Raw genomic sequence first — 26781 nt, 5'->3', positions numbered from 1 at the left:
AAAATCTGCCAGAGCTATTATATTGTTCTAGTATGTTGTGATTTAGGAATGGTTCTCCCCAATCCAGTGTCCCCAAGACTAGGTTTTTACAGAATAGCAACTGCCCCCCATTCATTCATGGAACACACTTCCCTTGAGTTAAATAGAGGCAACAGAATACTTCATGGCTTCTTTGAGAAGGAAAAGGAAGGGGAAAAAATAAAAAAAGATAAAAAGGGTTTGTGCTCCTTATGCAAGGAAAACTGCAAGGGAATACAGGGAGGTGTTTCAACAAAACAAACCTGTGGGCAAGTATACCAGCAGCAGCAAAAAGCAAAAAAGCCAGAGGAGGATTTCTAGGGAAACAGACAGTGACTGTATTTGTTACAACCCATTTCTGTTTGCTCACCCTAACACATGAACTACATTATTTACTTTACAGACAAGCTATGGGAATGATTTCACATGGGAAATTGTATTTTTTCTTTATCATTAAAAGCTACTTCCTCAAAATCATCCCTGCTCAGTAGTCACTTTGTCCCTGATCAAATGACACAGCTCATTGTTTTCCACAGAAGCAGCAGCAGTTTAGTGCTGAATTCATTCCTATCCTCCTGAAAACTTGCCAAACCTTTAAATACTGCAGACGCCATTTGGGAATAAAGCATTTATTTCTTATCAACAGTTATTGTTTAAATGAAGCAATAACGTAAATGCATCATTCTCCCATTAGCCTAAGGATGTGAGAAGTCCATCTATAGGGGAGGAATGGTCCCTCAGGGACATATGCCTCCCATCCACAAAAATACACAGCCCAGTGGGTAAAAAAAAAAAAAATGGAAACAAGTTGGGGGCCTCTCATAATTCTCTGTTTCAAAAAAAAGTTTGGTTTTAAAAACCAAAGCTGAAGTGACAGCAACACTCCCAAGGCCAAAGCTGAAGATATTTCTGCTCTCCTATCTTAATTTTTTTAAAAAGTGCACTTTTTCTTCCCCCTAAATCACAATTAAATATGTTCTTTCCAATAAATACTGTTTTTAAAATGGAATGGAGGTGCTCTGAAGAATCTTTACCTTAAATTTTATGTAAGAAAAAGGATCTACCACCAAACTTTAAAAATATGGCTTTCTTAAAATCGTAACTAAATGGAAACCTGAAAGCTACCAGTTTTTCCACCTGAAATTACAGAATTTTTAGCCAACCTTCTATTTTTCAATTCTCATCCCTCAGGATCTCCAAGAGTTAGGGGCCATCACTGAAAGGTAAGAATTAGTGACCTCTGTTCCAGAAGTTCATCAGCCCAGAGATGCTCACCAATCTCCTACCATCCTCGTACTTACAGACACTTTCATTTGCACAGTACAGCCAACACCACAAGCAGCTGTTTTTTTCTCTCTTCCCTAAAACTTTACTGCAGGACTTGCAAACCATGTCTGCTGCCCAGATGGAAAAGGCACAATAGAAGGCACAACATCATTTTCTTTGCTACCTGAGGACATTCTCTTCATCTCACTGTCTTTCTAACCTCACACAGGGAGCTTCAAGAGCCTTCATTTGAGTATTTGACTGGGAGGAAGTTCTCATTGCAATTAAATTTAAGCATACGGAACTGCAGCAATTATTGTTTAGTTTTAATGGAATTCTTATTTCTTACCGTTCTTAAATTCAAGACAGCAGCCCACTTTGAAAATTAATCTTTTGGAATTCCTTTTGAAGAAAAAATCCACTTTATTGTCAAGAGTAAGTTGAACTGTAAAAGTCAAATTAAAATACCTATACTGCTGTATGGGTTTTGCTTGGCTGTTTTTTTTAAACAAACTGCAACTATTGGAATGATAAAAAATTATTTTTCACCTCTAAGATTTACTTTGAGCACTGGCAATAGCTAATACTTTGCAGCACTCAAAGACAAGATGCAACTGCTAAGCACCATTACTGTAAAATTATACAGGATGCATAAGACTTTACTTTGCCTTTTTACCTTAACAATAAAGCATTTAGACTGTAAGTTTATCCTCCACCCTGACTAAAGGGTGAGCATTTAGCTGCAGCATATTACAGATTGCCTGTCCCCTCACAGCACTGCATAATCCACCGCCTGTTCCCTATTTGCTCTGCTCACCTACATATGCATGAAGGTCAGGGCTTGAATCCCTTCTCATCCTGCCAGTCCTCACAATACAGGCATACCAGGAGATAATAAGGGTTGCATCTCTTTTCCTGCACTGCGAAACAGGCACCCTGTGCAACCATGGAAGATCCCACCTTGTTCCTCTGTCTGGCCACAGCGTTGCCCACAAATATTTGGCCACAGCAGCTGTTAACCTCTTGGGCTGTCCTGACAAAAAGAGCTGCACACCACAGCTACAGGTTTCTTAAGCTCAAGAATGTCTCCCAAATACATGACAGCAGCAACATGTCAAAAGGGTAAATGAGAGGGTCAGCAACTAGAGCCCCAAGAAAATATATTGGTGCTTAGTCTGTACCATTTCACTTGAGACACTCTGATCCTCACCCTGCTATAGCAGACTGGATTTCTCTGCCCAAGCAGCATCAGCCATCATGGCCCTCTCTGTGCATTCCCAGAAATGCTTCTGTGGCCTTTCTAACACTGAGCCCAGGCACAAAAGCCTCATTTCAGGATGCAGAGACAAAAGTCTCATCCACCCATCCATCCATGCAGCACCACATGGACGAGGAAAAATATTTCAGCACAGCAATGAAAACACAATAAGCAAGTAACAATGATTTCCCTTCAGGTGTAAGTCATAAGCATGTTTGACAATATTGCTAATTCCCCAAACACCCTTCCCAATAGCCACAAGTGGAGACAAACAGGCTGCTGCTGCTACAAAGGGGCACGAAGCCACCCACACGCAGATGAAACCCATGGGTACCATTAGGACCCAACACTATATAAAAAGTCAGAAAATGTGCAATTGCAAATCTTTCCACAAACATACAAATTAAGAACTACAAGAAGGGAAAAGTGCATGGGGAATGTGAGATTATAGAAAAAACATAAAGAACCCCACTTACTGCTAAAAGAAACCCCACCCTTTTTTCAATGGCTGGTTCTGTTTCAAGACTGAACAACAGATTTTAAAAGTACTGAATCTTTTGTATAAACCTACTAAAAAAATTGCAATAATTGCAAATGCATGTAGTACTATTTTCAGTTATGATTCACTGCCCCCTCTGTTATCAGAAAAAGGGATTATCAGTCAAAAGTTGCACACAGAGTTTTTTCAAAACAAAAAGCAGTGCTTCCCCATTTAACATCCACTGCAGATGAAGAACTCAATTTGCTACCAAATTCAGTGTCACCAAGCCTACCTCCCCCAAGACACAAATTGCTACAGGCTGACAGCACACAACAGAAACGGGGAAAGTATATTCTTGTCTCCTTCCCTTTCTGTTACTGACCACTGCTAGAGATAAAATACTGAATTAAATGTACCCCTTGACCTTCAGTTATTTTTATGCTGTTATGCAATCTGTAGTAAATACGTAAATATAGCATACAAAAGCACTGCTATTAAGGATAAAAGCAGTCTAGCCTATTTCTCTGGGAGCACTGAAGAAGTGTATAGAAGATACACAGATTTTAGAAGCACAATATGTTAGCAAGAGTTAAGAGTTTTAGAACAGCCTTTCCTTTCAGATAGCAATGTCTCCTTTGGACTGGAATTTGGACTGGACTAATTTCCTGAGTAAGGTAAACTTCTGGCATTAAATCACAAGTAAAAAGTACAGTTTTGCATAGTTTCTTTTAATTATTCCTTTTAAGGCATCATTTTCATATTTTAAGACTACAGAAGCAATGTTTAAAAAAAAGACTAAAAAAAACCCCACAAAAATATAAACCAGTGAGAGTAATTGAATGCAGTTCTTATTACTATTTTTAAAGTGTCTTTCCATCACCTGATGTGAACTAAATACTTTGGCAATTTTATGTAAGGCATTTTAACTGTGAGTCATCTGCAACTATGCTCTTGCATGCTAAATAAGCTGAAAACAGTTGGTACTGCATGCTGAGTGACATCCCTGTTTTGCTTAAATCTTCAGACTCCATCTTCATATGGTATTTCTGCTCATTTTAGAAACAATGTATTACAAGTTGCACATCTTTTCTTCTGTTTGTCTTTTATATTCACTAGTACAGATTTGCATTCCAATTTCAGGTGAGTCATTAAATCCAGTTAAAATGTCAGCCTTGGTTCTCACTAGGATTTAACTGCAACAATAAAGTCATCTTTTATTCTTCTTACAACCTAGTAATACCTTGAGAAGACATCTGTGTAGTAACTTGACTAGCACAATAAAGACAGAAGATCCAGCTAGAAGAGAATCCTTGAAATGTACTGAAACAAAACGTGAAAATCTTGACCCATGCAAAGCTTGCTAAAGCTAGTTTCCACAAATTAAACAAATCCATTGCGTTAAACCACTCAAAATTCTCCTTACTCAAGTTTTTAACTACAAATTCATGGCTTTACTGGAACACAAAACCCAAAACCCTCTAAGGTCCTATAATTCTTTGTTCTGTCATTGTTTTGCTTGTACCAAGAAATCACAATCTCTAACAAACAAATAAAAAAAAACAAAAATCAAACTGATTTATCACTGTTTTTACAGAATAGACAGAATAACCAGATTGTAAGAATTAATTACCCTCACTTTAAATATTCAATCCAGAATTTTCTACAATAATTATAACATACTGCATTTCAGGGAGGGAAACCAACAGCTAACTACCGTTCAGGATACTAGAGTCCAAATTAAGAGTTTAATTTATGCTAGCATTAGGGACCTTTCTTTCTCACTGTATATGTCTTCATGACTAAGGATGGTCCTAAATCCAAGAGTAAATTGCAGTGTGCTTTGATTTCTCATCCAGAAGGTATCTTGTATTGACATAATACAGCAGCAAGGAAATAACATTTAAACAAGCCAACTTTTAAGTACAGTTAAAAGCCACACTGAGAACCTGTAATATCGGTACATATACAACACAGGATGAAAAAACAATTCTGTGTACATGGAACACAACACGTTTTGTAGGTGCACAGAAAAAAATAAACAAAGAGTTTAAAACTACCTCCAAAACCATCTCCTTGGAAATATTATCTGAGAATTCCTATATTTATTGAATTCTAATTACAATTTCTTTTTTGACACTTCAGGAAATTCCAACTTTTTTAATCAGAGGAGGAAAAAAAACCCACCTTGTTAGCCTAGCTTCCTTCTCCTAATGGTTATACAAAATCAAAAGAAATAACTTATGGCATATACATTCACGAAGACTATACAGATGCCAAAGTTCCTTTCAGGTTTTTCAGTCATGGATGGAACAGACAGAGCTTATCCATCAACACTTGAAATTTTGGACAGTTCAATGAACAAATTGGTCACTGTTTCTGCTCGTTTATAACAAAACTAATGTAATATAATTCTACTCAAGTATTGTTTTATGTGAGGATGTGCATGCTCCCACAGCACCCAGTACATGAGGGCTCAACACCTTCAGGTCTCTAGGATCTATGTTTTACAGTTATTATTTGGCTGTGCAGTTTTTCAGAATAACTGCCATGTCCCCCCCTTTCATTTTTCCTTTAATAATGGCTTCTCAAAAAGAACTTCTTCCCATGTCTGATATGCCATGAACACAGGAATCACAATGCATTCTACTCTAAATTAAATATTACCATTAAAGACCAGGCACTACTTCAAACCAACTAGGCAAGGACAATTTAGAACTTTCAATTCAATAACTCTGCTGTCTCTTTTTTCCAACTATGCTATTATTAGCAGCATTACACATTTTGTACAGACATCTTCATGTTTCTGATAACAACCACCGAATAAGTTGCAAATAAAATCACCTTTTTTTGTTCAGTCATCTGTCCATAAGGCCTTGAATCTGTGCACTGACTTCCAGTATCCTCCCATATAATGTCTGTATTATATGCTCTCATCTTCAAAGGCATAGCCCTCCAATTCTTCATATTCAAATTCACCGTGAATCCAGAGGAGATTGGAATGAACTCCAAGACATCTTCCTGGGCACACTACTTAATTTCCCTGGCCCTTGGCCTCATCTCACCGTTCCTCTGCTCTTTGAGGCAGGAATTGTGACACACTGCACATTTGTACAGTGGCACAGTGGCACCCTTGCCTCAGCTGATCCCTCCAGGCACTACAAAATACAATCAATAATAGTAATTAATTTTGTCCCTTGTTTCCTCTTTTATCCACCTGCTGTGGTCTTTGCTCTGATAACTGAATCTACATCATGGCTCCTCATGTTTTGTCTCACTAACAAAGATAACTATTGCTCTCCTCTCCTTAGACATACCTAGACCAAATTCTTTAAGAAAAACACAGCAATTGGTTCTCTTTGTTCAAATTCTGTCTCAAAATTAATTTCCTTCAAGTAAACTTCCATTACTAATTTAAGGCACCATGTGCTACTTCAACTTACAACAAGGTTAAACAAGTGAGACAAATGTAACAAGTGCTTCAGAATTAAAATACCAATGGTACATGGAAAATTGTTTTTATTTCCATATGTATAAATTATATCTTGCCAAACTAACAGGTGACAAGAAGTACAAATTTGTACCTCGGGGAAATCTTCCACTACAGATTGGGCCTTCTCACAATGGTTTAAATTATTTCAAGATTCCTATTGACATTAAACACAGGAAAATGCTCAGAAAAAACATTCATGTACTTTCATCCATACTCATACACACATACACACCCACACAAGCAGTCGAGAGTCCAACAAAGCCAGAGCTCTTTTGGCAAGACAAACCTCAAATCAAAATTAGTATTTTGTGCCAGCACCAGTCATCAACCATTTATTTGTATCAGTCTTTTAAATACCGAATACCTACTGCTAGACAAAGTGTCTCTTCCAGTAACCACCTGTAAGTTGACTACTTAAGTGCTCCCATTATGCAGCAGAGACATGAATGTGAAGAGATCACAAGCAACTTTTGCCATTTTAAGTGTCTACCGACAGCACACTGAGCAAAACCAAGTCAAATTTGGGTTAAACCACCAGCAGGTCACCTGCACCAGCAAATCACATCACTACCACTTGGTTGCTGTCACCAAGGCAGCACCACACAAGAAACACTAAAACATCTTATGAGGATGTCTTAATGTTTTAGTACATGTCTTAGTATTGTGTCTAGCACTGAAACAGTGCCAAACACAGCCAGATTTGTTACAGCTTGTCTGACAGCTTAGGGACCCCATCCTTACCCAGGAAACAATGACAAAAAAATTGCTTCGGTTTAGAGCCCAAAACATGAAACTTCCCTGCTTCACGTTTAAAGTCAGATTGTGACAACTCATGAGCCGGACTTAGACCATTCAAACAGTGGAGGAAAATTCAGCTTTGCTATTGCAAAGTGATGCAATATGTCTGTGCAGCTATCTGAAGATTCCAAATATTTCTCTGCAAAAGACTCTTCATTATTTATTTCTCTCAAATCAAAGCTCACTTATACAGCTTAAATTTTGTATCTTCTTATTTAGATATTTGCAGAAATAATTCTGTTTGTTCACTGTGGCCAGCAGATAAATTGTGCCTTCTAATTCTTCTGATAGTGATGAAGTATTTCACATACATATTTTTCATTTTCTAAATGTTTTTTCCTGTAATCTTTGTCTTCCCATACCAAAGTCTTTTCTGATGTTACATATATAGCAGTTAGGTACTGTCCTTAAAAAAAATATAGGTAGCTTCCTAATGAGAAATACTCACTTTTTTACTGCTTTCTAGTGTTGCCTCTGGAAAAGAAAGAAAAGCCACATGCAAAGAGGTCTTGTAATTCACTCCAATGTCTGGAGTTGGAACTGGGTAGATATGGACTGACAATTGGAATTCTGACCTTGTAAGAGTATTCTAATCACTGACCATTTCAATTATGAATGTGAATGACTTTTCTTAAGTCATTAAGTCACAAGTTTTTCTAAAAGGTCACTTTTATTCATTATGAAAAAGCAGTCATGTTTTAGGGCATGTGTTATGTGATGTCATAGACAGTTCATGATGTCTTGCTTGGCTCAATACAGGTCATAAAACTATTGATGAGCCCTGATATCAGACAGGCTGAACTCCAGAAATTAATTCTTTTTTACCCCTCTCTAGGTGGACATTCCAAACCCTGGAATAAATCTCCCCAAGACACTGTGAACTGCATCTGTGGAGAGTTCAAAATCAAAATAGACTAGATGATCTTGAGAGGTCCCTTTCAACCTCAGTGATTCTGCAAAAATAAAAAAAAATGTCAAGTGTTGCATAACTAATAATTTTGACTATTGAGACAGCATTAATCACCAAGACAACCCCAGTTTGACTCAAACACCTGCTCAGTGCACAGGAAGAGCCAAAAATCAGCAGGAAAACAATGATAGTTAAAATTAATTTGGACTTGATAGTTTTGATCAATCAGTCTCCAGACAATTTACAAGGAGTGGAATGTGACTTCATCTTATATTATAGATGGAGACCTGGGTATGAATTCCCACACTGATACACATTTTACCAAATCCAGTTTTAGCAGTAGAATTAGAGGACATAATGATTATATGTCTTAGTTTAGCTGAGATTTTCAATACTTAAAGAGGGTTCTGAGGATTGTTCTACTTTCCAACACCACTGTACTAAAGCTGCTTCTCCAGAGGATGAACTTGCAAAAATCAGAAGCCACATTGCCTTAGCCAAAGTGCTGTCAGTTACACCACACACTCCTTCCAATGGTAATTATATATTTTGTCAGAATATATATAGCTGAATACTCAGAGGTGCTTTCCACAGAGATTCTTAGCCACATATTAGAATAGAGTGGCAAGAGTTAATTGAAGATTACATTTTTCAATATATTTCAAAGATCCCAAATTCCTTATGCAACAAATAGCCTGAATCTATACTATTTGTTCTACAGGTGATCTTCACAACCTCTAACTAAACAAAGTGGCACTTGATTTCTCAGTTTCCTGGTCCCCACTATCTTTCAAGCCCTCCAATCAGATTTTCCTCCCTGATGCAAAGAACAAGCCAAACCCAAGAGAAAAATGAATACCACAATATTTGTTGTTTGAAAATCAACCCATAAATAAGTTAAATAGTTGTGAACAGTAATAACTACATCATCAGAGCAATCTGATTTATCTTCCAAAAAAATAAAAAAATAACCTTTTCATTCTTTATCTTCCAACCTCCAAAACTAAAAAACTGTTTGATTCACTCCTCTGTTTAACCCAGTTTGCCAGCAAAACCGTGTCAGATGAGCTGTGCAACTGATGCACTAAAATGTACCAGAAAAATGCAACAAGATTTATAACACCCAAAATCTGCAGAATGAAAAAAAGAAAACCAATTCTCAGGAACCTTAGTGGTTTAACTGCTCCCTGAAGCAACCTTAATAACGTAACATGCTGTTAAAACAAATAAACAAAATAACTCAAAAACCCCAACAAACAACAAACCCACAATCTACAAGTAGTACTTCTGCATAAGAAAAGTCTTAAGTTTGAAACAATACTGGAGAGAAGAGTTACACACTGCACTGCAAGCTGTACATTTCACAGATGTCATGTTGACTAAAGAGGTGGGAATGATACCTCTGTCAGCTAATATCTAATAATACTCTGCTTGGCCGCTGGATCATCTCCAAATCTCCTAACAGCAACTTCTGTCAACATCCAGATTCTGTTCATGAGCACCACATTGTGCTGCATCAATTACAATATTTTGAATTGACACTTCTCTGACTTTCAAAAGCTCATGATGGACTCAGTGCTAACTTCAGCTAGAAATGTGCCTCTCTACAATTGCTGACATTCCACAGCATGGGGTTCAATGAGAGCACAATGCTCTGGCTCTTGTACACTCTTTGCCTCTACTACTTATTAAAAAGTATTTCAACATACAGCATGTAAAAATCCAATCCTTGGCACAAATGACAAATCTGAAAATAGGCAAACGACAGCTAAGAGCAGTAGCTACCATCCCTAGATCAGATATTAAAAGAACACCATTGATGTAACCAAAGTTACACAATCAAAACCTAGTGAATTCTAGCACTGCTCACTTTCACATTTGAATTCTCTTACACATCCACAGGAAAAAATTCCTTGGCCACCAGGAGCTGTGAACTCAGGAGGTTCTGTCAGAGTTGAAGTAAAAGGTTCACGTTTCCAGCTGAACCTGACAAAAACTGCCTCCTGTAGACCAGAGGGCTTGATGGGAGAAGCACAATCCATTCCTGACGAGCTTTCTCTTTCTGCTGAGAAGTTTGAAGCTACTGCAATTATAAGCAAATGGGCAATAAATTCTTCCTGGAAGTCACCACCAAATCTGTGTAGTCAAATTCTGATCTGTTTTCCATCCCGTAGAATTGAGTAGAGTAAAAGAAATCTCTTCTGCAACAAGATCTCCCTCACCTCATAAGGTGTGGGAAAAACAGGTATTTTGGGCTACCTTCCAGACCTGTGATATCCAAGTCCACTCAAATTCTTTTCTCTAACACAAACTTTCGTACAGCTTTCAGAAAAACATGTACATTCTTAAAAAATGTAGCCATTTACGATTTTACTATACTGTAGGTCCTTACTGAGAAACACAAATTGCAGACTAGAACTTGCTCTCCACCTCGAGGAGAAAAAAAAAAAACAAAAAACAAACCTGTATTTATTAAATTATAAAAATACAATGAGTTTAAGAGAAAATGCTCTTATCTTTTAAGGGTATAAAATCTTTATTATGAAAACATATTACACTTTAAACAAATGATACATTTTAATCAAGAAATCTATTAACCTTTACTTCAGCAAGAGTTGGACTAGAAGAAGAAAAGAATGTAGGTCAGTTTTAAAAGAGAGCAAGAGATTGTTCATACATGCTTCAATTTTTCTCAAGATCATCCTCTTCAAGACAAAGTACTACCATTTTGGCCTCACCACTCCAGCTCTTCACAATGAAAAAGATAATGTTTTGAAAAGAAACGTTTCCATTCCAGATACGGGTTAGTTTAGATGCAAAAAAGATCCCAAAAACCCCATACACAAATCAAAAAGCATCCAAAAAAACGGAAGATAACAAGACACATTCTCATACAAATACCACTGTCTCCTTAACTCTGATAAAATTAACTTCAGTGTTTGAGAAGAAAAAAAACCAAAAACCTGCTATATAGCATTTCAAGTAAGCACAGTAATGGCACCATGCCATAGCTTGTAGTAGCTACTTTCCAATAGAAGTTTCTGAACAAGACAGCTGGAAACTGCAGAATGAAACATATGCAAGGGTTCACAGAAGGTTTGGCTATGTGAATGGAAAATACAGTAATTATGAAGAAACTTACAGACTATTTCAGCAGGAAATAAGCTGGAAAATGTCTATTACCAGATATTGCCATGTAAACCATGTGTAATCAAGAAAACTGGTCAAAGTTCTTTTGACTGAAGCCTTCCAGTTTTACTGGAAGTCAAGAGCTCAAGTGCTAGGCTAGGGAGATTAGACAAAGGTGAGCAGAAGGCATATTCCTATGCCTATATATTTTTTTTCATAATATATTCTGCTCCAATCCAAGTGCAATGTAAATTACTCTGAACTCAGAAAACTAGCAAATGCATTTTAATGTTTACATGATCTCTACAATGAATTTGAAAGTCCACATAATTTTAGCTTTTTTACCACTGCCATAGTTAATACATGAGGCTGAAAAAGCAATGTTGCACAGCAAGAGCTCATTTCCACCAAGTGCTGATACTCCTAAAAGGGACTTTCCTTAGGCTTGCAGACACCAAATAAAAATCACAGGTGCACCGCTAATGTTTCAGAAACTTTGTGACAAGATAATTTCTTACTCTGGAGTATAATTGATACTTTCTTCAGTAACTAAACAAAAGTAATTCCAGTGATAAGTGCTTCAAGACAAACAGATCTCACAACCTTGACAGACCAAGTAAAAACACGTATTTTCTAAAAGGTATTAATAAAAATATGACACTGAAAGAGTAAAAAAAAATAAATAGTAAAAAGAAGCATTTTGCATGTATCTCGTAGCTAAAGAGCAGTACTCCCCTACAGCATAGATAACATCCTAAGAAAATTAAGTAATCTCAAATTCAAGTTAGATATTCATAATCTCAAATTCAAATTAGAGTTAACTTTGGCTTCCATGGTGGACATAATAAAATCTGTGCTGGACACAGCAAAAGCAGACTGTTAACAGAAAAATACACAAATGCAACTCTGGAAGAATATTTAAGTTATTAACAAAGACATCAGGGAGACTGGTAGAAAAAGAAAAAAGTTTCTTCTCAGAGAAGAGGAGAACATGAAGAAGGATTATTACCTTTGCAGAATTGGACAAGATGATATATCTGAGCAGCAAAGTTGGAACAGTTTACCATTAAATGTAAATATTATGACGGACGATTAGTAACACGCACACAATTTTAAACTAATTGTGCAAAAGCCAGGTCACACACTTCTGGCCCCTAAGCAAGACAAATGTTGTCTTAAAATGGCAGACAAGGACATGAATTCAACACATTTAGGCCATTACACAGAACAGCACACAACACACTTAGTGCATGATTCAGCTCTGGTTAAAATCTAGAGGAGGTTTGACATTAACATCAGCGAGAACAAAACCAGACTTATAAAAAACTTACATGGCCATATAGAGACCTCGCAGTCATGGACCAACAAATCACTTCATGGAATGTTTAACAAATGAAGAGTAGATTATTGTGCTAGACAATATGCTAAAATCAATTAGTTTACATTTGACTTGCAGTATCATTTAAGCAATAGGTAAGAGAGCCAGGATTTTATTTGAAGCAGTCTTTGCAATAGAGGATTTGTTTTTAGGCTCCTGGCCAAAAAATGTATTTGTGCCATAAGTATTTTCTTCTAGACTTTTGTTAATAGAACAACCTTTAACAACCTGTTATACCAATCTGCCTGTTTTATGTATTTCTCTCATTTAAAAGATTTATTCCTTAGGCAAGGAAAATGAGATCCAGATAGAAATTTTGAAAGGAGTATTTTTTTTTGGCTGATTATTCTGTTTAAAGGTATACAGTGAGGTTACAAGCCTATTTCACTCACAGAACTCCTTGTTTCCCTGCCTCTCCCAATAAAACAAATTACTAGTATACAACCAGTAATAGCAAACAATAACTTTTCAGTAAGAACTTACTATAACAAAGTGCGCTTCCCAAGCTCTAGATGTGGTTCCAATTGTCAAACTGTAACTCTGTAACAGACATAAGTCATCATAAAAAAAAACCGTCACTCATCAAAAGAAGTTAGAGGTACATAAAGAAGTAGTTTTGTTAACACTGATAATCTTGCACAGTTCACCACCAGCTAAGCTCATTCCTTCACTGAATGTGTGTTCTGACCCATGTTTATTTTGTTAGTAAAACAGAAAGTGCAGCAAGGCCTTCCTGTGCAAACAGAAGTGCAAATGCCATGCAGAAGAAACAAATGTCCCCCACCAAGTTCAGAAGGTTGAGCACCTCTTATACACCACATTAATTGGATTACTTTACAGGATTACAGCCTCAGAAAACTGATACAGTAACTCTCACCTAGAGGTTTTCCTAGCATCGGCAGAAGATACCTTTGTGCAGAGGGACAGAGTGAACAACTCTGTAAATCAGGGACAGGATGTTTGCAATGAGCTGATTTACAAAGTCTGAGGGACAGCCCCCCAAAACAAACTGATTTTGAAGGAAAAAATATTGTCACTGATGTTGTTTTATCTTTACAGCTCGTCAAGAGAGAAATAAACTGTAGAACAGAAAGCAGAATAAAAAATAGGCATAAAACAGAAAGTATCTAATTCTGCTTCAGTAACAGATTTCTAGTATAAGGAAGGAAGAAATTCAGAAAATTCAGCTGCAATTGCAGCTGACATACAAATTATGAGATAGAATCTAACTGGAAATTTCAAAAGAGAAAACAGCAATACATTACTTCTGACATAATCAGAATAAAGTGATGCTTGTAACATTTTCAACAGACTGTCAACGTTGCAGCTTGATACACCTTTGAACTACATCCATTTAATTTTCAGTAGATTTAAAGAGGTACTATTTTGAGAATTCCAAAATCAGAAGGGAGGAAAAAAAAATAAAATCTATTTTCAGTTGCTTGAAGTCAATAAACAAGTATAAGCATCTCAGTATTTTAAAATGCAGGTACAGTTTTTTGCTGAACTGAGCAACACATCTCACATAGAACAAGATACCTCCATTCACCTTTAGGAACATGAAAATCTAAATCTCACTACCTAATTACTCATTTTTCACCTCCCACTCATGAAAAATGAAAGTGTTTCTTTTTGCATCTAAACTTAAATTACACTTTCTATGCAAAAGTGCTTTTTTTTATTTTTTTTTTTTTAGAAAAGGCAACTATGCATATCAAAAGGATGACAAAGCTCACCTGCAAGTTCTGACATCCCTCCCTCCTACACTCCATCCCTCTCCCTTTCTAGAAAAATTCTGTTGTTCAGCTGAAATCAAAGATTTTGGAGTCTTTCAGTTCAGTAAGAAAAATCTTTCCAGAGGTGAAGCACAAAAAGGAAAAGGAGAAAGAAAATGCAGACTAATCATACATCAAGACAAATGGTGTTCTGAATACATGTTGTAGAAATTCATGTAAAAACTTCTGACATCTTAGTACACTTTATGTGACATTTTAAAAACACTTATTTTCTTGTTCTGAGAAAGGAGAAAAAGAACAAGATCTTGACCTTGTCCTTTGTCATACCAAGAGTAAAATTAAAAAGAAAAAAGAAAAAAGACAGAAAGAAATTCCAAATTTAAAAGAACCTCATCAAAAAAAAAACCTTCTATCAATTTGAATGAATATTTAATTTCACAACTACAAACTACAAATTAAATTCACAACTACAGACAATCGCGAGATCTACCACAGGCTTAGGTTGAAGCTGTGCCACCCTTAAAATCAGGAAAAGTATCAAACCCAAACTGGAAGAGAAGGATCTCAGTGGCTCTGGCAAGACCAAGGAAAAGTGACAGGGATTAAACAAAGTTATGGACTCACAAATTGAAACTCTGAAGAAAAGCAAGTTAAAATGAACCAGAAAATAGGGTACAGAACAAACACAGCACTCTTCTTGTAAAAGTTACTGCTAGCAGATTCCAGAAATGGACTTGGAGGCATAACATTGCAATATTCTGAAGCTATCCAAAAATGTTATGTTTCTTCTAAAGGATTTCAGGAACCTTTTCATATCAAAGAAAATTTACAAGATGTTTCTACAAGAGCCCTGGTCAGATCAAAACAAAGACCAGGCCTCCATCGATTCTTCTTCCATTGACATACCACCAGCAAAAGTAGTAACTCTTTAAATGCATAATTCATTACATGAGACACATTAGAAGTGATTAAAGACTAAATAATAAGGCTGACATATCTGATCAGGCAGTCAGACCATCATGTAAAGACCTACTGAAAATCATCTTGGGGTATGAGTCATTAATTCAGTCAACAACGATTGCATTTGAGTTTTCTGGATTTACCTGTGCAGCTATCACCCTCCTGCAATTATTAAATACTAGACTAGTGGTTTTTCTTTCGCTTTTCTGAAGGACCCACTACATAATTCCAAGACTACAATAAACCAGGCACACTGCTGATGCAGGCAGCTGAGCCCGGCAGAGCCGGGTGGAGCTCGCGCAGCACAGTAAAACCCCAGCAAACTCGGCATGGCACAGGATAAACCTTTGCCTTCTGTCTTAGCTGGGGCAGAATAAAAAAACCAAAAACCACAGGTACTTAATACAAGCTTTTAAAGTAAGATTAATCCAACTCTTAAGCAATGAAAAGCTATTAAATTACCTGTAACACTGAAAGAAAGAAATGGGGATGGGGAGAACCTTACTGAGTATTTCCCTGCATCACATGTTGTGAATTTTTTTACTTTTCTTTTGCATGGAAAAGGGAATATGCAGTCCATATCCCTGGTTTGTTTGCCATAAATACTGCAAACACACATAATTATCTATGCATTAGCATTGCAAAATCCACTTTATATTAATGGGCAGAAAATAGACAAAAATATGAAGTCACGTGACTGACACATTTTTTTGGCAAATCTCCAATGTTAGGAGCACACAGAATTCTTGTGACCATTGCAGGGCTAGGGATTCTTACCTATCTGTACAGGTATTTAAGTTGCTTCTGTCACCATTGGAACAAAAACCTTTTACAAAGGCAGGTTAAGGAGGAAGACCATTTGTCTGCGGAGAGAGATTTAATGATCTGGCTTGTGCTTAGCATGTTAGTTCTAACTAAATTATTCCATTTTACAACTAGGAAATAAACACACAGAAGGTGATGTTCAAATGTTTATCAACATGGCTACAGTCCTGACATACAATGAGGACCAGTTACCACAGAATGGATCCCAAGATCCAGAAGTTTACTGAGTCTTATTGCAGATCTATCCAATTGCCTAGGCTTACTCTGAAAACTCTTCATATTCCATTCATTCCTTCACCTAAATTTATATACAAGGAGTTCCGCTTGCCCATCACAGGAATGAAGATGTTCATATACCACGGGAAATTATCTGGCATATTCAGCAAAGGAAGATACATTCCTCTTTCTCATTTTCCTTTTTCTGAAGCCAAAGAACACATCCCACACAAATCCCAGGTACTTGTTTTTTCCAGCTTTGCCTGGTTTAAAAGGAAGAAATATAGCTGTAAGAGACAGCCATTTCTGGCTTGATTCCATTAATACAACTTCACATTCTGGCAATCCCCAGAAAAGCTCACAGACAGCCAATGCAAATTTTGTGTTGCTTCCTTTCATCATTCTTTTGAAGGAAGGATTTAAGCAGAGATATACTTCAAATTCAGAGCACTCACAGCTTTCACAGTAGAATTCCAGACAGGTTTCCAGAGAGGTAGAGAGATAGGACATGCCAGTGTTTGGCACTTGGTTCTGCCAGCTAATATCCTTCAGATATTATTTCCCAGAGTCAGGTAAAAGACAACCAGGTAATACAGGTCTGTTGTTATACAGCACTATTACTCAATCCTCTGGGAAGCTGCCTCACAAAACTCAATGATCTTGTCACTCCATCTCAGTGACAAAAAAACTTGTCCTGCACTAAGCTGTCATCCACGTCAAAAATTAACTGATCCACACATCTTACGGAATGATACACTGTTGATTTTTGCCAAAGTCCCTCTGGGAAGTCTACTGAATTACTAGGAAACCTAATATACTTCACTTTTCTTCAAGCACATGACAGTTATAAAGAAGTCATTCATGACTATGATAACCATCCAAGTATACCACAACACTGAAGGACTGACATCATCTCTTTATTTAAAATTTTATGTGGTTTTAGTGTGAATGCTCTTATGAAAATATTAATATTACTTTAAATCTATTAGAGAATTACATTTATAGAGAAATTGCAGCTGTCACGTAAGTTAACACAGCTCGTGTTATGACACCTTACCTACCATATCTTTCCCTTTCCTAAAAAAAGGCATCTAGATAACACTTTGCTTTTATTAAGCAATTCTGAGAAGCTAAGAAAAGCTTCTATTAAATCACATGCCTCAAAAACATTTGTTCCAACCTGTAGTAGCTGAGTAACATCACTGGGCTTGAGGAGCAGCAACACATTTGAAGACTTTAAACCCTTCACCTCACAAGTTGCACCGGACAAAAAGAACATTTTTAAAAAAGAGAAAAATTTCTTTAACAACTGAATGCGTAACTAGATAATGAATCTCATGCTTAATAACGAGGGACTACAGGATAAAACTACATTGCAGTAAAACCACATGGGCGCTCCTGCTAGTCTTTGTTGGGAAACTGGGGTGACCTCTCATGATGGTGCAGACAGTGCCCTTAAGATGCTCTACTTCTTACAAGGAGAACAAAGAAATACCACAGCTGTGCCTCTGATGGTCACAGGATATCACAGTAAGTTCCATATTGCTGTGGCTGCCTATAAAAAAGGCTTAAACTGTTACCAAAACCAGTTCCTTTACGCCTTTTCTCAGTTACTCAGATGTATCAGGCAGACTCAAAGACCCTCCATTTCCAGAGCAGTACAGACAACACAGCCAGACACGGCTCAAGTGCCATACACCTGCAAAACATAGCACAGGTCTTTTGCAGAATGCAGACTGGAGACAGAAAATTATGCCAGGCTAGCCTTACTTTGCTAGAGGGAGAAAGTCCAGAGTATAAATGTGTCAGACACAGTAAGAAGTTAAAATTCTTTCATTCACCCTGGTAAAATGTGGTCATTTTACATTTCAAAGGTTATTTATGCATTATTACCAAACAAAACAAATTTATGTCCCTGAAGCTTTATTAGGAAGTATAGTAATATGTGCACTTCTTGACTTTCCTTCTGTCATCCACACAAAGCTTTATTTCAGTCAGATCAGGAAATTTAAGCAAAAGCCTAGGTCTAATTCAGAAAACAAAACCAGAACTAATGCAGATTTTCAACATGAATCAAAAATCAGAAGAAAAATATTTCTGTCTTTTCAGTTTAATTCACATACTTCCTGGGGTCAGTCCACTGTCAGTATTTCTCCACACAGCTTCCAGTCTTTTACCTTGATTCAGAGAAATACTTTAACAAATCCATATCCCTGCTGAAGAAAGACTGGTTTATTTTCTTGAGTTAGAATCATCCTGTGCATTTTCCACACAGTCATGTAAGAGGAAAAACCACCTTTAAAATATGCCTGTAATAATGTAGCACATAAATAGAGAAGTGCAAGTCAGACATAGCTCTCAAGCCCATTCTAAATCTTGGGTCAAAAATAAGTGGTATTCTCTCTCTTACGGTCTGTCCACATTTTAAGTTCCTACAATGGATTTTCCTCAGGTCTTCACAATTCCAAAAATCAGGATGCATCAAGACATCTTCAGACTCTGAAATGCAGCTCTCTCTCTCAGAATATCAGTCAGCCAACTCACAGGGCTATCAGGAAACTTCCCTGGTGGACCACCTATTAGCTACAGAGTTTCCCAGCTGCCTTCTCACACATCAAATACAGACAATTTCCAGATGCAGAACATGGGACAAGACTGTACACGCACTAGACAATTGATTTCATCCACTAGTATAATATTAAAGGTGCTATAAAATATTTGGCAACCAATTTTGGAATCCAAAATATTATACATAAAAGGTTCACATGCAATCCTCAAAGAAGAAATGGACTGCATGTCCCAGCTAAAACCCTTTCACTACAAACAAGCTGTCCAGCTCAATTCCAAAATAGAATTTGAGATCATATTCAGTATCTGTACTGCAGTGCAGTGCCTTAGAGAGGAAGGTACAAATGCTGCAATCTCAGCCACGCCATCCCTCACATGAGCTGTTAAACAGTGGTCTCTTGTGCCAGTCCCTGGTGTATCTTTAAAAGCCACATACTGACAAGTACAAGAAACACTTTTTAAAATAAACAAAGGATATCCAAAGTGGGTTTCAGCATTCTTTCATTCTAAAATTGCTTCTAATAGCCAGTACTGCTTTTGAGCATTTTCTTCAGTGCATTCTGGCAATCATATGTTTGATGACTGCAGTTACCAGAATCTCACATATTCTGATAAAACCCTTTAAAAGATAAGCAGCACATGAAAAGCATTGAGGGATTTAAAAAAAAAAAAAAAAAAAACAACTTTTCTGTTTCACTGAGAGATTCACATAATTCTTCTACTGTTTAGTAACTTATCTTACAATAATCTCCAGGTCTGGTTTCTTCTGGTTCCTTTTGTGTCCCCTAATTCCACAGGATGGCAGGTAAGGACACGACTTTTAATGATATTTAAAGTGACACTCATTGGCTAAATGCTGCCATAATGAGGAATATCTGGAATAGAACAGACTCTGAAATCACAGAATTGCTGTCCTAGAAATGGGAACACACAACATTCTTCATTTCAAACTTCTCTGCCATAAACTTCATTCTTTTATCATCTCAGGTATAAAAACTGAGTAAATAAAATCTTTTGCATGTCAAACACGAATCCTAAGTAATGTTTAAATTTATTTCAAACTGCTCTCCCAGTGTTGCAAAGCACACTTATGCTTTCCACTGGCAGTCACACTGAACCATTAAACCCATGTAGAAAATAAAGCAGCACAGAACACGTTCATAGAAGAAAGAGGTTCTTCTTTACTGCAAGCTAATTAAAAAAAAAATTTAAAAAGACATTAGAAGAGAGTGCAACATGAAACATTAGCATTCAAACTTTAAAAAAAAAAAAAAAAAAAAAGAAAAAGAGAGATGGTCCTGGGGAACATGGGCTGCTCACACTGATTATGCCTCTGATTCCTGACAGGCATGGTAGTCATCACTGTCTCAGAAGACGGTGAAAAAAAACATCACCCTGACAGCCCTACTTCAGTGTGTCCTGTTGGTGTCTCCTACCATAAACAGCTAAAAGCAGACCTGCCTCTAATTTAAGAAACTCCACAACTCCAGAAAACTGTATACAGCGGCATAAGGAACATCACAAGATCAAATAGCTGAATTACACATTTCTCATCACTTTTAGGTACATATTGCTCCTGAAAGTCAGGAAACCTTTAAAAAATATAAGGGACAAATATAGGCAATATATTTTTGAAACCTTGCAATTGGTTTTCATCCTCTCAGCAGCTTGCCACCCCACTTCTTGCAAGGCCTTCCCGTATGGGGGTTCTGTGTCACAAAAAACAGTCCTTGTGCATGCACATTAAGGAAAAAGCCTATGCAGTTAGGGGAAAATATTCTCTGTTTACTCCTGGAACTTGGAGTAATTTTCACTCTAATCAAATTACACAGCCTAATAAAAATAAAAACAAACAAATAAAAAACAGGCAATTTCCGTATCAACGATGAATGTTTTAGACTCTTAACTGTAAAGACTAAACAGTGAAGTCTATTTTGCACATACCCTTGATCTTTTTAGCATTAAAAAACACCCCAAAGTCCTCTACAGGGAAGAGGTCTTCCCTGGACACACAACTAACAAACACACAGCAGGATACTTGTTCCCCTTCACCTCTCCTGCACACTACATGTTAATTCCATGGGAGAAGTCAGGAGAATGAATGTCCAAGCCTAAAAATGGTCACACACAATAAAAGGTCATCTCCACCTGGAGCACTCAAAATCCCTGTTCCCAGAGATGCAAGTAATTCACAGGACTACAGAAGAGTTGCTTGAGAAGAACTGAACAGCACAGAGCTGAGCTCCAGTCTGTCCAAAGTTGACCCAAACAAAGTAAACTCTGCTGCTTCCAGAAATACAGGGCATTAACAGGTTGTGTTCACATCTCAGAAGTGATGTATCAAAGTCAAATCGTTCCCAAAAAAACCATAAATCCATCCTAGCCGCAGAATACCAGGAGAGAAAAAAAAAAAAAAAAAGAAAAAAAAAAAAGAGCAAGAGGAATCACTGATACAGGAAAGTGTGAAGAGGAGAGAAAAATCGAAATTTCCAATCAACACGTGGCAAAAATACAGACTCAATTTAGTAGCTTAATGCAAATAAAGGGCATTTTTAATTGAATAAAATCTCATGTACAATTTTAAACATTGAAAAAAAGTAGTGTTTACATTCCAGGGTAAACTCTAAAGATTTTAGGAAGTTTATTAGGTCCTACCAAAGAAGAAAATATGAAGAGCACTGTTTACATGTAGTAGGCCTACAGATGCCACCCTGAAAGTACTCAAAGCACAGAATGCTTTTTGCTTCCATACAGTGTTCTTTGAAAAGTTCTTGTTTATCTACAAAACATTATGAATCCATCTGTCCCTAATTAGTATTTTAAAAATAAATAACTAAAAAGAAAAACTGCAGTAATTACCAGGGTAATATCAAATTTCCAGTGCTTTCTACCAGTGGCATTCAGAAAGTTACACACATCTAATAGCTTTAGAGACCACTGATCTAAGCTTTCTAACAATAGAGAGGTGGAAGACTACATGAAAAAATATGCCTGAAAGCACTGACTTTTCCAAGTAATGCTCGTAACTTGGACAAAGTGGAAGGAGAAGAGTAAAAATCACTGCTTACATACCACTACAGATTATAGACTCAAAACTTCACATGAAACGGGTTCCTCAGGCCTTTTTGATTAAGCTACACAACAAGCCTCCCAAAAGCCTCAGTTTACCATATTCAAGGTCATTTTACCACTGGTGCAACATTCTAAACATTTTTAAGTATTATCTAAGACCGGGTTTGCCAAATCTGTATTAAGCCTGACACACATTATCAGGAGTGCTGTTTTACATAACATGCTGCTGCTGTCAGGTGCTGGAGTTTAATGTTACTGTAGATGTGCTGAGTTGTATTAGCATGCTCAATGCTTCTCCTTCCCTATTAAGCATTCAGATAACACGAACTAAGCTTATCACTCAAGCCTGCAGTAAGGCTGCCACTGTACAAGTCTTCCAAAAATCTCTGCCAGTGAGAAGTACGAACAAAAAAGATTCTCATCAATCGAGATGACTATTGATCTTTCACAGAAGTATTTTTTCTGTTTTGTCTTTAGGTGTTAGGCAGCACTACAATACAAGTCATATAACCCTGACCGGAAAAAAAAGTTGCCGATCTTCATGCCGATGTTGCGTAACAGCTGTATTTTCTGTAAAAGAAGATTTTCCAAGAATCCTCAAATAAACAACAAAAAAATTAATATTAAGGCATACATCTACTATTGCATGGTTTCTGACAGAAATAGAAGACAACTGAGAGCCAGGATTCTTAATGCTGCAAACAGCATCTGAATATGTTTCGCATACACTATGCTGCTCTCTTTCCACCCCTCTTTAGATGCGTTTTCTTACAAGCCATTGAACGTGAACGTTTTCTAAATCAGACTGTACTACATAAAAGAGAAGTTAAGCTTTATCCTACAGTCTCAGTGTTTCCAGCTCTACTTAACAAATGTCTCAGCAATTTTTCCCCAAACTGTGGCACGGTCTGTACACACCACCATTCTAGATGCAGATGACTATCTGCAAAACTTGCTAGGATTGCGCATATCAACGGCACTTGGGAGACGAAAAGATAAATAAAAGCAATGCTTGAACAAACATAATCCAGATAAGCATTAGATGCAGCGGTCCCGATGTATTAATTAAACGGAAGGAAGAAGCGCTCTAGCGCCTTAACATGCTCTGGACCGAAGTAACGAAAGGATGCGCACGCCAGAAAAAGCCGTAGTAGTCTGTGCCCAGCGAGGAGAACGCCTGCAAGTTAGCGGGAATCTCCATGGGGAGGGGACAGGGTGAGAGAGGTGCTTTTTTATCTCCCCGAGCCTATTTTTGCGAAGGGAGTGTGATTGCAGCTTTCGCGCTGGGGACGGCCGCTGGGTTAGTCTCTGCAGTAGGCGCACACATCGCGGCCGGGAAAGCAGCGCGGAAAGGAGCTGCGGGAGAGGAGCTGCTGGGGAGGTGCTGCTGGAGAGGAGCTGCTGGGGAGGTGCCGCTCGCCCCCGCCCGTCCCTCCCGCTCATCCCAGCGGAGCGGGCCGCCCATCGCCCCCCGCCCGGCCCCGGGCCGCACGCTGCCAGGTGGTGCCGGGGCTCCGGAGCCCGCTCCGAGCTGCCCCCGCCCGGCTCCCACCCCGGCAGCTCCGGGCGTCGCCCCCGCAGCCCCCGGCCCGTCCCGCCGCCCCGCCACGGCGCGGAGGTGAGGGAGGCAAGCGCGGCGCTTACAGTTCGCAGGAACTGGATCTCGTCCTCGCCCTCGCCCCCCTCGGCCATGGCTCCCCCTTGTCTCTCCTTCTGTCCGGCGCTGCTGCCGGTGCCCGGGCGGACGGCGGCAAGAGGTTCGCGGCCGCGCCGCACCGGGCCGGGGCAAGTGCGAGGGCGGCGGAGCCGGCGGCCCCAGCCCGGCCCCGGCTGCAAGCGGGGTGCGGGTGCCCGAGCGCCTGCAGCAGGTTGACAGCGCTGCCCGGCTGGCTGTGCTTGCCGCGGGGAGGGGGATGCGATTAACCGGGGGAGGAGGGGAGGCGGAGCTCCCGGCCCCCCCCGCCGCTGCAGGTGATCCGCAGCCCGCTCCCTCCGCACTCCAAAGGCGCCGCCCAGCGCCCCTTGCCGGAGCTCCGCGCAGAGGCGGCTTCGGCTCGGCTCGGCTCGGCTCGGCTCGGCCCGGCTCGGCTCGGCCCGGCTCGGCCCGGCTCGGCTCGGCTCGGGGCCGCGCCCGGGGCCCTGCCCGACCCGCCCGGGGCCGTGCCCGACCCGCCGCTGCCTCCGCGCCTGCGGGAGGCTCCGGGAAGGCCGGGCGGGCGGTGCCTGCCTGGGCACGGCTGTCCCGCAGGAGTTAGGCGTGATGTGCTGCATTGAGAGGTGCCTCAGGAGAGGGAGAATTAAACGGCTCTGAGCCGGTCATTTAGTCAGCCGACCGTACTGTCGGGGGAAAGAGATGGAAGGTACAACATGGCTTCGCCGGGTGTTGTACTTGAACCATCGTGTGAGTGAGTTTAACTCGGCGTGAATCTTAGTAAGGCTTTAAAATACCATTTCCTTGAAGGATAGCTACCATGCGTTCTCCATAGGATGAAGTCAAGGGTTGCCACGGAATAGCTCATCTTTCATGAGCATTCCTGCAGATCGTACCTTCACAATGACACCTATGTCCATCAGGGAGGATGCTTGGCCTCCAGAAAGAAGTGTGGCAAGCCAGAGAGCCACCAGACTCCTAACAGCAGCAGCACTCTGAAACAAGTGTATGGCAGAAAGCCTCTGTTCATGCAATGTAATAGTCCTGAGGGGAACATAACAGGGTATCTCAGGCAAGAGTAAAATTAACACTGGATCATTGACAGAGTGAAATATGTGCGAGATGTGTAACTGCAGAAGGCTTCTGAAGGACCAAAACTGGTAAACATAATGAAATCACTATTTTGGTAAACAGACTGTATGGCTACCATAGCAAAATATGTGGAAAGTGTTTCTAGAGCAGCTCTACCCATAATCTGTAACTTTATGCTCAAGGACATAATGAAAAAGTGTGGCACTGGGAGATTTTATCATCACTTCCAGCAGTGGAAAACCTGTTTTTCTGACAGACTGGAAGCTGCAAGAGCAGTCATGACCCATAAGACCTCTAGAGCAAGCAATGTATGAGTGTTTAACACAGAGGTTCTGAAGATGAACTCCAGAGTTATGACAACTTAAGCATTTCCTCTATAATTTCCAGGTTTCAGTTGCTACTGACTTCAAGTGACTTTTACCTCTCAAGCTTACTACTGACTGAAAATATTTTTTTTCTAAGAATGATAAAATAAAGATTTTTGATAGTGTTCATTCATATTTCATTCAAACCTCTTAAGTATCTTTTCTTCAAATTATTTAGACTGAAAGATATTTCTTGGAATAGATCCCAATTATGAAGAAATTTATTGAATTTGGATAAGTTTAAAAAATTAGGTTTCACCAAAAGGCACTGAACAAGTAATTTTTATCATACCATCCTATCCCTTTCTCCTGCTTAATACACAAGTGAGTTCCAGCACAACTATCTGTGAATGTGTTTCATATGGTTATAAATCTCAGTTCACCTGGTCCAAGGATCATAGAACATCCAGGGTACTTTCCATAAGACTATGAAGATGAGTATCAGATTAGATGCCTTTTTTGTTTGCTGCATGAAAAACAAGGACATTACAGAGAAAGGAAAGAAAAAAACCCACCTATATATAGTTCACTATAACATCAGTGCCTGAAACATTTTGTACAGTTTTCAGTACATTATGACATCATGGAAGTCGTTCCAAGAACAGTGGAACTGATCAAGCCTGGTTTCTTAAAATTTGGAGCTCATAATTAGATTCCTTGGTGTTTATGAAGAAAAAAACTCCATCTGAAGCTTTCTCCATGCTAGGGCAGTAATATTCCTCTAACACACAGCTTTGTTGATGTCTAATATGAGTGAAATGTATAAGCTGCAGTTGTTCAGACACCAAAGAGTGTTATCTGCTATCTTCTTTACCTGTGCATCTGTTCTAATGAAATGGCTAGGAGCATGTATGATACTATTAACCTTCTGTTAAATTGTTGGAATTTTCCACTTAGTTCAAAAAATATTATGCAGTAACAGAGACACATGCACCACATCTGGCCACATCAGATAATTTGCTTAGGAAGCAAAGTTAAAAAGTAGTAAAGATTCTTCCAGAAACTTTCTGAACAGGGTGTTAAAGGCCTAATGTACATGGAAAGTTCTTGCTAAATTATTCATCAAGGACAAATATTCATATGTACAGTACACATAGAATATTATATGTACACATGTGCAAAACACATATTAAATATAGTTCCAGCATTTTAGCTGGTGTGAAGTTTTAATCAGCAGTTATGGTTAACTGCACTGAATAATTGAAAGCAACTGATTGGTTAAAACAATGGAAAATAATGGTCAAAAATGGAAATAACATGATTCTTTCTATCATAACAACGTAAAATTCACAGAATTATTTATTGGATGAACTAGTGGGAAAAATAAAGGAATAAACATCCTCCATGGCTGATATTTACAGGTGTAATTCAGAAGAATTGCATATTTTGTGTCAGTGTGGAAGAAGAGGGCTCCCTGTTCCAGGACTGCCAGCCCCAAGGTTTAAGATGCCAGTCAACCCCATAGCAATTCTCTTTGTGTTCCCCACTGTTATTTTATCATTTTCAATCAATATTACATCTCATCATGCCCACTGTTTTCCACAAGTCTGAAGATTTTTATCACCAAC

At 38.7% G+C, this 26781-nt stretch overlaps 1 protein-coding gene across 6 annotated transcripts in view; it reads right to left on the bottom strand.

Moving 5' to 3' along the window:
- RYR2 (ryanodine receptor 2) overlaps positions 1-23899 on the bottom strand; it is a 380370-nt gene extending 356471 nt beyond the window's left edge. For all 6 annotated transcript variants that reach the window (XM_088053181.1, XM_088053183.1, XM_088053184.1 and 3 more), the window contains exon 1: positions 23750-23899. In XM_088053181.1, coding sequence (XP_087909307.1) covers positions 23750-23797 — 48 coding nt within the window. In that variant the 5' untranslated portion in view covers positions 23798-23899. The remainder of the gene's footprint in view (positions 1-23749) is intronic.
- Positions 23900-26781: the final 2882 nt, after the last annotated feature.

This window comes from Pseudopodoces humilis, chromosome 3 (genome assembly GCF_049639895.1).
Source record: "Pseudopodoces humilis isolate 2021_Gansu_Grassland_sample_001 chromosome 3, ASM4963989v1, whole genome shotgun sequence".
NCBI lineage: Eukaryota > Metazoa > Chordata > Aves > Passeriformes > Paridae > Pseudopodoces > Pseudopodoces humilis.
The sequence above is the reverse complement of the archived record's forward strand: the minus strand, read 5'-3'. Positions and strand labels throughout refer to the sequence as shown.